The 13,578-nt window shown below is 42.6% G+C and overlaps 1 protein-coding gene across 1 annotated transcript in view; it reads right to left on the bottom strand.

The window, feature by feature from the left end:
• Positions 1 to 13,578, bottom strand: part of ITGA9 (integrin subunit alpha 9) — a 226,119-nt gene that overhangs the window by 21,045 nt on the left and 191,496 nt on the right. The window contains exon 27 of the mRNA XM_084226021.1: positions 4,495 to 4,614. Within this exon, the coding sequence (XP_084082147.1) occupies positions 4,495 to 4,614 (120 nt within the window). The remainder of the gene's footprint in view (positions 1 to 4,494; positions 4,615 to 13,578) is intronic.

The raw sequence follows: 13,578 nt of genomic DNA, 5'->3' as shown, positions 1-13,578 counted from the left end.
ATGCAGATGTGAGCCAAAAAGAGAGACTATGGGTCATGCCTGACGTACCTGTGGAACCTGCAAACCTTGTTTTTCTGTCAATGATAAGCATGTGAATTGTTGGTTTCATAGAGCTCTTTTGGCAAAAGTGTGGTTTCCATTGTGTTATGTTATAGAATAAGAGAAAGTGAATCCACTCACTAGATTTATAAAGGTGAAATTACCCCATTTTTAACACAGTTGATTAGTCCCCAGGCAACTTTGGGAAGGAACGAAAGCAGAATTTGTGAGTTGAAATATATGGGGAAATCTTTTGCCAAAAAATAGCTCACAGAAGATATGGAATGAAATTGAGTGTTACATTGGTGCTGGCTAGTTTTGCTTGCTTCTTGCAGCGCAGACTTGCCTGTGGAACAGCCCAAAACAAATGTTTGGCTGACCTTAGCCAAGGCAGGCTTGGATACTACGCCTGTCCAATTCGAACCCAGAAAAGCCTTTTTCAACCTGTCTAGTCAGTGTGCCGGTAAAAGACAGGCTGGGATCATAAAAGACCATATATTATGATCCCTTGACCAAAAAGCAACTTAATAATAAATCAGATGAGGTTGCCAACAGGAGCAATCCTGTGGTTGGTCGGGACATTTGGACCAAAGAACTTCCTAATGCACTTTCTAAGCCCCAAGAATTTGGATTCTTAGTTCCTTAACAACAGATTTCTGTCTTACGTTTTCAGATAGCAATTAGTGAGAGAATGATTCTCCAAAATACAATGTCACTCCCAATTACCCTGCTTACAGCAACTTGAGTTTTTAGTGTAATTACTCAGATAGTTCGGGTGGACTTCCTGGGGTTGATCAATATCCATGACAATTACAAAAGGATATTGGTTCATTTTGGAGATAGAGCTTGGCAAGGCATTCCATCACGCCTTGAAGGTGTTCCATGCAGTATTGGACAACTTACTGTGCTAGCACCTAGTGCTAATAGAGTCATTAAGAAAAAGCATAGAGTAAAAAAATTTGCCACTCAATAGGGAAAAAAATGTAACAGTGATTTTAGGCCCTGGAAAGCTGCAAAAAGAGTTTCAGTGGATTTTCTTCTACCCCAACTTGCTTCTGCCATGACACTGAAACAGATCAAGTTGGATGTTGGCTAAGTAAACAAACTAATGCCACATCCATTGCAATCAGCGACATGCTGACAGATGTTGGCAGTGTTAAACATGCTACCCTTCCAAATAGAGCAACAATTGATTTTCCTTTACTGGCACATAGACATGGTTGTGAAAATTTTGAAGGATTGTGTTGTATGAATTTGTCTGACTATTCTAAATCCATCCACAAAAGCATACAAAAGCTGGAAGTTTTAACAGCTTAAATCAAAGAAGACGGTAGATCATAGGATGGAGCTTTGTATGAGCTCAAAGGATGTTCAAAGGATGGAGCTTTGCACCTTGGTTAAGGGAACTTTGTAAAATAGGTTTGTATGTGTTTGTTGTTTAGGTGATAAAACTAGTAGTAGTACCTTGCATACTTTGGTGTGCATGACAAATTATAGACAAAACTTAGTACCTTGTATACTTTGGTGTGTATGACAAATTATAGACAAAACTATCAAAGAAGTTTTTATCATACGAGAGAGAGATGTAAGAAATAGAATCACAGAAAGTTCTCAAGATCTTACAGAGATAGTTGATGTTAGTATAGACATAGATGAAATGCTTTGAATTAAGACCTTAGAATGGATGAGACTTATTAGAACAGTTAATAGTAACCACTACCAGATTTGACTTATATCCTTTGAACAGATGAAATATTTCACAACATTAAAATTACTGTAGCATAAAATAGCAACACTTTAAGTAAGCAAGAGAGGTGACTCAAACAAGAAAAAAGATATATGTATTGTAGTAGAGCTATGTGATGCAAGGTAGTCAATAAGCAACAAAGTTAAGAAGGTTTCTTTTGATTGTACTGAAGGGGGGAAATGTGGGAAATAGTAAAAGTAAGAAGATTTTCAGAAAGCTGAAAATATAGGCCTTAGAAACAGAAAGAGCAGAGAAAATTAGAACTAGCTTCAGCTGCAAAGCCTGAAAGTAGAAAAAGTTACAATGGTATAGCAAGCAAGGACATTAAACAACAGCTTGAGTTTTAGGCTTGGCTAAGATGGACCTTAAGACTGCAGGAAAATATGCTAGCAAGATAATAGAAGGTTTTAAGCTTAATAATGGTGTATTGTGTATTGTTAATAGAAAGGAGACAAGCAAGCATTGTATGAAGGAGATGTACGTGTACCTTTAGTAATTGGCTAGAACAATTGTCTGTAAGCTTTAGAAATATGCTATTGGCTAGAAAGTTTTTCAAATGTCCTGTAACAAAGAAATCTTTGGCTGTATGCAAGCTTTTGCCATCTTCCCATTGTCTCAACCGTGTAATGAGGCTGATGCTGCAATAAAAGTTCAAGGAATGTACCCCAGCAGTCCTGTCCTGTCCTGTTTGTGTCCCCAACACATTTTCCCATGTCAGTTTTATCTCAACTTTAATATTAGCATAATTTTAATACTTACAGTAACTACGGAGTGTGAAATATTACTTATTATCAAACTAAGATAAATTAAAATACTGGCTGATACTAGCAGTTCAGAGTTTTAATCACTTTTCTCTAAAATAAAAACTTAAATTATTGGATCCTTTAGTAATCATGCAAATCTGTGGATGAAGTACGGGAGTTCATCTGGCAATGCCCAACTGTCATCTCTACTCTGGGCAAGAGACCTCAGATTCCTTTGCCTCAGTATGTATGCATCCAAAACCAGCTGTGTAACCCCAGTTATGGCTATTTGCTGCTGTTACTTGGCATTTCTCTCAAAGCTTTCATGCAACAAAATGGCAGTTTCTTCACATGTACTGGATGATCCCTATAAAGTTTAAAAGAGCTTGAAGTATCAAGATTAACCCAGAAAGCAAAGAACTGTAGTGGAGACCAAGAACCGAACGTGTACAAATTTTACCTGAAGACTCACAAGGTGATATTTCTCTTATCTTGCACATTTTCAAACGGTTTATTTCATGTCTTTTTATGACAGGAAATGAAACTATGAAATCAGTCATATAGGTATCAGCAGCAATATATCCTTTATCAAAACTGTGTGTCATTGAGACATAAACCCTGGGCCTCTTCCAATCTTACATTTTTCCACTCTCATGGTTATTCTTCTATCTTAATTTAATGGACTTTTTTTTTCCTTTTACTATTTCTCTATTACACAGAAAACAGAAGTATTTCCCAAATACCAAGGAAACAGAAGTTATGAGATATTCTAGACTGTGGTCAGACATTGTCTTCCAAATGAACATGGCTAGTAAGTACTTAGAAATCTTCAAATCTGATTATAAAAGTACTTTAAATCTATAACCCATATAAAATTATTATATTATATTATATTATATTATATTATATTATATTATATTATATTATATTATATTATATTATCTATAACCCAATTATACACACATGTGCATAATTTAAAATAAGAATTGCATGGCCAGGTTTAGGTTTCTAAATCTATTTTATAGCTTCAGCAGCAATATGACCAGCACATTGGGGCTGTGGCCTTCTGTCCTAGCTAAGTCAGCTAGCAGAGCCTGCAGCACACATGCTACTACACAGTGCAAGTCAGGGTCCTGGATTTCTGCCATGGGAACCAAAATAATGCTGGATTTGTTCCCATGTGTGTATTTGAGATTTACTTCTCTCAAAGGCAGTCCCTGACCTTGACTGTGGTCTTTTAAAATTATGGATTGGTAACAGGGAACTGAAAAATGAAAACATTTGAAGTTCCTTACCCTTCATATTTACCACACCAGATGGCTGCTGGCAAGTGTTAGCATTAGTCCAGTTTTATACTGCTTGGGTTAAAGAATTGCACTTTATCAAAGACAGTGTGAAGGCTGTCTTTTAACAGGTCCAGATGCTTCTTGCTCTGGTAAGGCATTTTACCGATCTGGAACTCTTTGTCTGAGGGATCTGAAAAATGTATTGCTGTATACTCTTCTCCCAAGGGCATCTATCTCTTGGAAAGTAGCTACCAGCTAGTTTTTGCAAGATATGCACCCAATGTCTTTGCTGGTCAAGCAAAGTTGAACTGATTTCCAGGAAACTCTGTTCAAATCAGTGAACCTCAGTCACCGTAAAAACATAGAAATGCAAAGTATCTAAGTGTAATATAACAGCAGATTTCTATGAGAGACCTTCCATTGTCCTGAAATGGTTGTCAGAGGTTTCAACTTTTAATAGGCTCTAAAAAATCCCACTTTTTCACTTCTGTATGTCATTAGTCTTTGCATGTCCCTCACAAAAGCTTGTTTATTAAATTGGTTTTGCTGACTAAGGACTTCTGTAATGGAGTTGACAATTATTCAGCTCCTAAAGAAAATGGATGTTAAATACAAGGATAAATTTAAGTTTTTCTTCCCCGGTGTTAGCTTTGGTTTTATGGTGCATCAGTTACCTTACCTTCCATAAGAGCACAGCCAGCAACAGGAAGATGAGAATTCCCACCAACAAACTGATGGCAATGATCCATCCAACAACATAGCCACGAGGCTCCAGATTGTGCAAGGCCTCAAAGACCACCTACATAGCAATTAGAAAAAAAACTTTTTAGAATTGGAAGCTGTACTGTTTTCTCTTGTACTTATCTTATTAAACACATTGTATGGTGGCCTCACTGATCGTATTTCATCTGTCAAGCAAATAGGGAATGCAGCCTTAATTTAGTACTTTCCATCAATTTTTCCCAAAGGATTTAAAGTTTTCAAGTGGATTTAGAGTAGTTGTGTGTTGAATCCAAAGAATATCAGCCTCCTCTCCAACATAACCTGCCAAGTCCCAACACTGAGCTTGTTCAGATGCTGGGCCATCAAATGTGCACAAAGTATTGCATGAAAAAATCCATCCCTTGGATTGACAGGGACTGGCATGACATCTTGCATGGCTTGTCTCACTCATCATGTTCTGGCCCTGCCAAACCCCCTGATGCTTCACATGAAATATCCATTATGAGCCTCTGTGCGTTAGGTTTTCCCAAGTGAATTTCTTCCCACTTGTTATCAGGGAGATGCTGAGGGTGGCTTTCTAGGTAGACAGTGATTAAGAAACAAAAGGAATAGCCAAGCACCCTGATACACCGTTGAAAGGGTTTGGGGGAGGGGAATGGAGTTTTTAGCTGGGTGGGAATAGTCATTTCCCGGCTTGGAGCAGAGACAGTCACGTGGGGGTTTTTTTCACCCAGGACCCTCTTGCACAGTGGCTTCAACATTGCCATGGAGCTCTGCCTTCCCCCTGCTTGTAAGCCCCTTGCTTGCAAGAGAGAGAGTCCTGGCTGCCCCATTGACAGAGACTTCGCCAGCTACCAGCACCGAGAGAGACAAGCACAGTCCATGTGGGTGCCTGGGGGAGTCATTCCTTTCCACCCCCTCCCCAAAGCCACTGTGTGGTGAGACGCTTGAAGCTGGAGCTGCCCCTGCCAGACCTCTTCTCTTTATGGTAGTGCAGCATCATGATAAATCCCTGCCTTCCTTCCCAGCATGTGCCAACTCCAATTAGCGCTGCCAAAGACCAATCACCACTGGTGTGTGTGCCCGGCAGAGTCATTTTCCTTTTCCTTTCCCCCTCTATCACCTGAGCTGCTGGTATCACCACCAGAGAGGTCCCACTCTTGGATCAGAGGGCCACCAAAGCTGAGACGGAGGTACTGCAACTTCTCTACCATCACCCCCTGTTGTGGTTGTAACTACACCAAAGGGGAAATAGCTTAACAGGCAGGAAAAGTCTGTTATTGGGTTTTTTTAAAGTCACAGTTGTTGTTTGTTCTGTCTTGTTACATATATATATTTGAGTAATGAACTGTTCTTCCTTTTCCCATATTCTTGCCTCGAAGCCCTGAAATTTTTGAAGTCATGGGAGGGGTAATTTTTGCATTCCAGGAAGGTTTCCACCTTCCTGGGCAGATATTTATGTTTTAAACCAAGACTGCTTGTTAACTACTTTTTACCCCCAAAAAAACTGGACAACTCATACATCACTACTAGATATAAATCATCCCTGCTGTGCTTTACAAGACACATTGTGTGAGACGCAAGGACACATACAGTCATGGGTTTTTCTGGAAATGCTGGGAGCTGTTGTCTTCTCTTTTTTTCTATAGCATGTATGGCAGGGAAATACAGACAACAAAGAGCCTTCGCACCATCTGTCTCAAGAAGACAATGGGAGCAAATTACATTATTCATATATACTACGTGAATTTTCAATCTCTTATTTCAATCAAAACTAGTTCCTCAGTAAAAAACTCAAGAACATCTCTCCTCAGTGAAGGCAATTTCTATGTTAAATTTTGCAATATCCAGCAAATGCAGAGAGGCAGCAGGGGTTTTTAAGATGATTCATTTGCTTTGTCTGGCTTTGTTTGCAAGACAAAGTAGCTGGTTTTCCTCCCCGCTTCACAAGCCACTTTTCACCATCTTCGCTTAAAAATGCCCAAACCATTTTGTAGATGTTATAAATGGGTAATGCAATGGTTGGGTCTCACAATTAAGAGATTAATACTATGTGTATGTTAAGAGAAATTTTACAGATGCATAGTTATGTTCTTTTTGTATGTTCTCCCCACGCACTTGAGGATACTATTGGTTGCCTTGGCCACAAAGGCTCACTGCAGGCTCATGGACAGCTTGTGGTCCACCAGGACCCACAGGTCCTTCTCTGCAGAGCTGCTTTTCAGCAGTTTGGCTCCCAGCCTGCACTGGTGCAGGGGGTTATTTTTCCCCAGGCGTAGGACCCTGCAATTGCCTTGGTTGAACTTCAGACCTTTCTTTTCTGCCCATCTCTCCAAACTCCTGAGGTCTTTTTAAAGGGCTTCACAGCCCACTGAGCTTTGTGCTGTCAGTGAACTTGCTGCCCCTTCCCCCAGGTCACTGATGAACAAATTAAACAATACTGGGCCCGTCACCAAAGAGCATATATGAGCTTGCTACCAAGACCCAGGATTGAATGACAGGGGCTTCTCCCAATCAGGTCTCTTATGAAGCCGCAAGCATTTCACTGGCCAGATCCCAAGGGAGTGTGGAGTTCGGACCAATGAGAACATATAGACCAGGTCTTTCAAAATGCCCTTTATAAAGAAGGGCTTGGAAAAATAAACTTCCTCTGTGCCACACCAACATCGGGGTGCGTCTCTGTCTCCTTGCCCCTCACTTCCCACACAGGAATTAACAAGTGGTGAACCCCGAAGTGATGAGAACTCAGCAACACAGAGCAAAGGAGACACGCAGTGTTATGGCTGGATTTTGGTGTACAAACCAAAACCAGATTAACAGTCTAGAGCTGGAAAGTGGGGTGGGACCTGGATTACAGGGCGTCAAAGCCTGGATCAGTGTTCAGAACTGGAGAAATACAGCAGGAAACTGGAACCATGGCATAAAAGCTGGAACAGTGTAAAAACCAGATTTCCGGTGTAAAACCAGGACTCAGTGGTTAGACAGTGGCAAAAAAACCCCTCGGCAGACAGCAGAAAGTGCTGCGAGGGTTTAAAAACCTGTTTTGTGGACTAAAATCTCAATCAAGACCATGGGAGCTTGGATGTTGGGACCAGAAATCTCTGTGATGAAGGTACTGATTTTCTTCTTTCAAAAAAGAGGGATTGTTTCCCCGGGGAGTGGGGGAATACTGGCACATGCCGGTATTGTCCAGGGAGCCGGCGGGACGGATTGCGAAATCGAGCCACGTGGAGAGACGGCGACCGTCATAACCTCGGCAGGCTACACAGCCCCGGCAGCTCCGAAGCACCCCTTGCTCACTGTTGTAATCACTATGCAGCCACTTCAGGACCTTATATCGCAGGACCCGGCAGGCACACCGTGTTGACCTGCTCCGGGGGACCAGACTGCGGGGCGTCCGCTCCAAACCCTCCCGGGACCGGGAGAAATCCCGCAGCCATTACTGCGTGACTCGTGGTCCATGGGAGCAGCCCTACAGTCCCCTCAGCGGGTCCGGCAGCACTCCCCATCCAGCCGACATCACGGGGTGGGAGCCGGGGCCCCGGCCCTGATCCAGCCTCAAAGGGACACAGCCGAGCCTCTGTGGAGCCTGGCCGCGCCTCCAGTGGGAGCGGCCCCACCACCGAGCCTGCCTCCAAAGAGAGCGGCAGAATTCAGAAGCAGAGCAGGGGAAAAACCCTTGCAAAGGTCCCGCTTGAAAAAAAGGCAGTGCAGGGAGACAGGAAGGGGTGTGGTACCGCACAGACAGAGACGGTCGAGTCCGACTGAAGAAATGGAGTCGGAATCACGGGTTAAATGCCTCGCAGCAGCTGAAATCAAGACACACTGTCAACCAGCCAAGCGAGAAGCCAGCAGCTGCTTGCAAATGGATGGTAAAGAGACAAACACACTAAGTTTCCTTCCCTGCAAAGCACTGCAACTACGTTACCCTTTAATAAATCAAAGTTTTAATTTCCCAGAAATTCTAATAACCTGAAAACATTTGCAAAGGGTAAAGAGTTCATAATACAGTATTTGTTGATTTTGTTTGCAATTGCTAAAGCTAAAGTTAATAAGCCCATGATCAGTAAAGTGTTATCTTTCTGTCTCAGACTACTACTACTGTGCATCAGGGAAGCATTGCATGTGTATTGTTATGTATTTTTTTAATACTCCTACTAATTATTGTCGCAATATTTCAAGAAGGATGGGTAAGATCCAGGGTATGTCCACTAAGATATTCATGTTAAAAACTTTGTGTTTTGTTTTGCACTGGACATTAATACAAACTTTTTTCTAAAATGTAGAATGCGGGAAGTTATCCCAACCAAGTCATTGGCCTAATCAACCTGTGAACCTGGCTAGTAAGGATTCTGTGCAAAAAAGCTAAACCTTTTTCTTTTCAGACAGGCATAGAGGCTTTGTCTGGAAGTAGCCCTCCAAGTTTGCTCAAAGTGAAAAAGAGACCTTCCCTACCTTATTAATGCTGTTAAAAAATGCATGCTTAATTTCTATTTCTACTTATTATACAAAGAAAAAAGGGAAGAAAGGTTGGGGTGAAGGTACACCCCCCCTTTTTTGAGTTTTAAATGGTGTCATGTTCTTATGTTTTATAATAAGTCATATAACAGTAAAATATTCCTGTGGAATTCAAGGTAAAGGACACTGGACAGATGTCTCTTCAACAGAGCAATGGATCTCAAATGACCACCTACCTCATGGACAATCAATATAAGGACTTGAATTGCTTACAAAGTATTTTCCTGTTTACAAACTGGTTTTCTGTTTACAGATTGTTTCCTGGGTGTTGGGTTCTTCAACGGATAAATGGGTTACAGGTTGTTTTTAATAGCTGGGTTTTTCTATAAGGGTTAAATGGGTTGAAGGCTGAATGGTTTTAGTTTTTTATAAGTTGTAACATAAAAGCATTGTGCCTGTGGCCTGAGTTCTCCCCCAACAGATCCTGAACATAAATGCTGCATCTTCCATGCAAATTTGGCCCATGCTGTCTTCTGTTGTCCCATTTGCAAGGGGCCTTTGCAGATGGGTAACAGAAAACAAATTACGAATTCTATTAAACAAGGAAGGGTGAGATGTTACCAAATAACATATATGAGCTTGCTACCAAGACCCAGGATTGAATGACAGGGGCTTCTCCCAATCAGGTCTCTTATGAAGCCGCAAGCATTTCACTGGCCAGATCCCAAGGGAGTGTGGAGTTCAGACCAATGAGAACATATAGACCAGGTCTTTCAAAATGCCCTTTATAAAGAAGGGCTTGGAAAAATAAATTTCCTCTGTGCCACACCAACATCAGGGGTGAATGTCTCTGTCTCCTTGCCCCTCACCCCGCACACGTGACCTAACATGGGCCCAGTACTGAACCTTGGCAGACACTACTAGTGACAGGCCTCCAACTAGACATTGTGCCACTATAACACTCTGGTACATGTTATTCAACCAGTTCTCAATCCACCTCACTAGGCATTAATCCAGTCCACACTTCCTGACTTTGCATATGGGAATATTGTGAGAAGCAATGTCAAAAGCCTTGTTGTAATAGAACTAGACAATACACACTGCTCTCCCCTCATCCATCCAGTTGGTTGTCTCATCACAGAAGGCCATCAGGTTGGTCAAGCATGATTTACCTTTAGTGAATCCATGCTGACTACTCCTGATCCCCTTCTTGTCATAGAGATGGCCTCCAGAATGAGACACTCCATTACTTTTCCCTTTCCAGAGACTGAGTTATGCTGCTTGGCTGGTAGTTCCCTGGGTCCTCCCTGGTCTTTTTGAAGACCAGGGTGATATTTCTCAGGCACCTCTACTGATCATCATGACCTTTCAAAGATGACTGTGAGTGGCCTTGCTTTGGTGTCATGACAAGACTGTCTTGTCATGACAAGACATAGCAAATAGACATGAACTAAGCTCTACATATTTAGCATTATCCAAACATATTCCCATAACTGGTATCACAATATTCAAAATAGTTCTCAAACATGGACCAGTTCTTCAATCAAGAAAAAAAATTTTTAGCATTTCAGATAATAGCACAAAGCCTTTGTCAGACTTTTAAACATATTTTGCTGAACAGAGAGCTTCTTAAGCATCAGACTGTTCCTCACACCCAGTGTAAGGGAAATACCAAATAGAGATCAAACACAGATCTTCTGCCTTCCTTGTTGTTGGGGTTTAAGATTCTTTCCCTCAAAGAATTCTCCCCCATATAGGTTACTAGGAGACAATAATGACCAGGTACTTAAGAGAGAGAAAAGAAGTGGCCACAGCTCAGGGGAGGAGTCCAGCTGGCTACTCTCTTTTTTTCTCTGGGAAGGGCAGAGATACTGCAAGAATTTGGCTGGGAAAAGAAAGGGCTGAGGCAGCTGTTATCTCTCTCTGCTTCAGAGGAGGATGGTTGAGCTGGAGGGAATTTGCTGCCACCACTAGAGCCTAGCCCAGTCCTGCTTCTTCTGCTGTGGAGTGAGCCTCTGCTCCTGAGAGAGGTCCCACTGAACTGGGACCTTATTAACACCCTACCTCACTGAAAAAGGACTTTCACCATCCACTCAGGCGCCTCAGGGGAAACCCCAGGATCCCTGAGCCCCCTCCCGCACCAAGGAAGCCTCTCCTGGCTATGTTCAGGAGCTGTGCTCAGGAGCCGTGCTCAGGAGCCGTGTTCAGGAGTCCTGCAGCCACCGCCAGCCCCCCGCTGGTTTTTGCCACGGCTCTGAGATTTCTTTGCTGCACTGTAACTCGCACCCCTGCCCTGCAGGGAAGCTCTGCAGTTCCAGCTACAGCTGTGGAGCTTCTGATACATCTCATCTACCGCCCCAAGACTTTGCTCATCCCTGCCTTCTCATCTTGCCACTCTGAGGTTCCTGCTACAGCTCCTTTTGCTATCCAGAGGGGGCAGAGAGATCAGCGGAGTGAGTTTGGAAGGGAAGCCCCCGCTCCGTCCCTTTCTTCCGGCTGCATGCGCCATTACCGTGTGGAGAGAGGCAGCGGGGCTGCGCCACAGCGCCCCCTGCAGCCGCGGGGGAATCATCGCACCCGCCCCGCCCGGCCGGGAGCCAGCAGCGCCCCTGCCGGCTGAGAGCGGCACTGCACCGAGGGGAATGGCTTAAAGAGAGGGAAGAAACTGTTCATTGGGATTTCTGTTCACGTTTGTTGTTGTTAACATTGTTGTTGATGTTCACCTTGTTATGCATACGCACATTAGTAAAGACCTGTTATTCTTTATCTTATATCTTTGCCTGAAAGCCCCTTAATTTGAAAGTTATAATAATTTGGAGGGAAGGGGGTCATATTTTCCATTCCAAGGGAGTCTCCTGCTTTCCTTAGCCAAGACACTTGTATTTCTAAGCATCTTGGAAAGATGATCTGATGTGGCAGTCCAGTTTTCACAGATGCTAAGGTTAGCATCCATCTTATGGACACAGCTCTTATGACTATTTCTTAGATAACAAGACATAATTTTATTTGCCTTTCTGCCTCTAAAAAACCCAATCTCTTTACATTTTAAGTATTGCCAACTTTACTGAAGAGACCTTTCAAGCAGCCTCTGGTGCCTTCTTTCCACTACTCAGCAAGCAAATGTTAATATATCGCAACCTCCAGCATAGTAGACCTATATGCACTTCATCCTGCCAAAAGACAGAACCAGAAAAAGCTGCAGAGATGAAATCATATGTAATCTCTATAGCAAGAGTTTCACATTTCAGGTCTGAAGCACACTGTCTAGAAGACCCTGGCTATAGCTTTTGCAGTCAAAGCTTGAGCTAATAGGGTAGAGCAGCAGCTTCTTATCTATCTGGTTTCTTCTAGCAATGTGAAATCAACACATAAAAAACCTCATTCAATGCTTTGTGGTTTGGAGAGGAACAGGGATGTTGTGCATGTTAATGTCCCTAGCTATCTTAAGTCCTCAAAATCTGCCTGCATTAATACACAGCAACTGCAGTGAGTTTTGGTGAAGAACTGCAATGAGTGGTACCTTTGGTGAAGAAGGTACCAACAACAAAAAACCCAAGCCAAACCCAAATTGAATCATACTGAGCAGTCAGAGTATATTGTGTATCTGGAGTATCAGGAAGAAGGCAATAGTCAGTGACAGGATGCCAGGGAAGCAAGCCATCCCTGGGGGGAAGGTTGGAGGCAGAGGGTAGTTGGTACTAAAGAGAAGGACACCATCTGCCCCCTGCTGCTGTACCCACTGGCCATTGCGCAGTCTCTAAGAGCCGTTCTTGGGCAAACCTTGAATTCCCTGTCCTTTCCATCTCAGCAGCAGAGCCTCTACAGGATGGCTAACAGGCTGGGGAGCACAAGGCAACCTTCAGCTCAGCACGATTCCACAACTCTGACTCCTATAGAGAAGACAGGTGTGATAAGAGTAACTGATGCTGAAGATAAGCGGCGTGGTGTGGGCAAAATATCCCAAAGGGGACAGTAGGGGAAGCAGGTGGTTCACAGAAAGCACATGTAACAGTTACAAGATACAGAGTGGATTAGATGTTTGTTTTCAGACTCTGATAAAATGCCAGGAGAAAAAACGTGAAAAACATCGCTGTCTTGACACATGAGGATTTTTAGTTTCATATTTATCTTTTGCATTTTGCACTGTACGTGCAGGATTTGAAAGTGGGGAAGCCCAGAAGGCAGTGCAGCTGGCCATTTAGCATTAAGTAGCTCACACCTCAATCAGGTTTTACACAGTGTAACTGCCCTTCTGGAAAATAACTGAGATTTCCACCCAACCACTGATTTTTGCAATGCCGAACACAGGTGTACAAGAGTATCTACCAGTTCATCTTCTAGCTGTGCCAAACACTATTTATCTATTTACATATACTAAAAAAAGCAGTATTTTCTTTAAAAATGCAAAACTTGAAGTTTCCTTGCAATCTGCTTGTCTCTATTCCCAGGAAATTAATTGTAATTTATTGTTATTGTGTATTCTATTCCTTTACTCAAGTATATGTTTCTACCTGAGAGACTGCAGTGTAAAGACAAGAAAATCTATAAAAGGAAGATTATATCAGCAAATGGAAAGGTAAAA

The sequence above is a fragment of the Fringilla coelebs genome, assembly GCF_963513975.1.
Source record: "Fringilla coelebs genome assembly, chromosome: 1".
NCBI classification, from domain to species: domain Eukaryota; kingdom Metazoa; phylum Chordata; class Aves; order Passeriformes; family Fringillidae; genus Fringilla; species Fringilla coelebs.
Note: the sequence above shows the minus strand (reverse complement) of the source record. Positions and strands in the feature narration are given on the sequence as shown.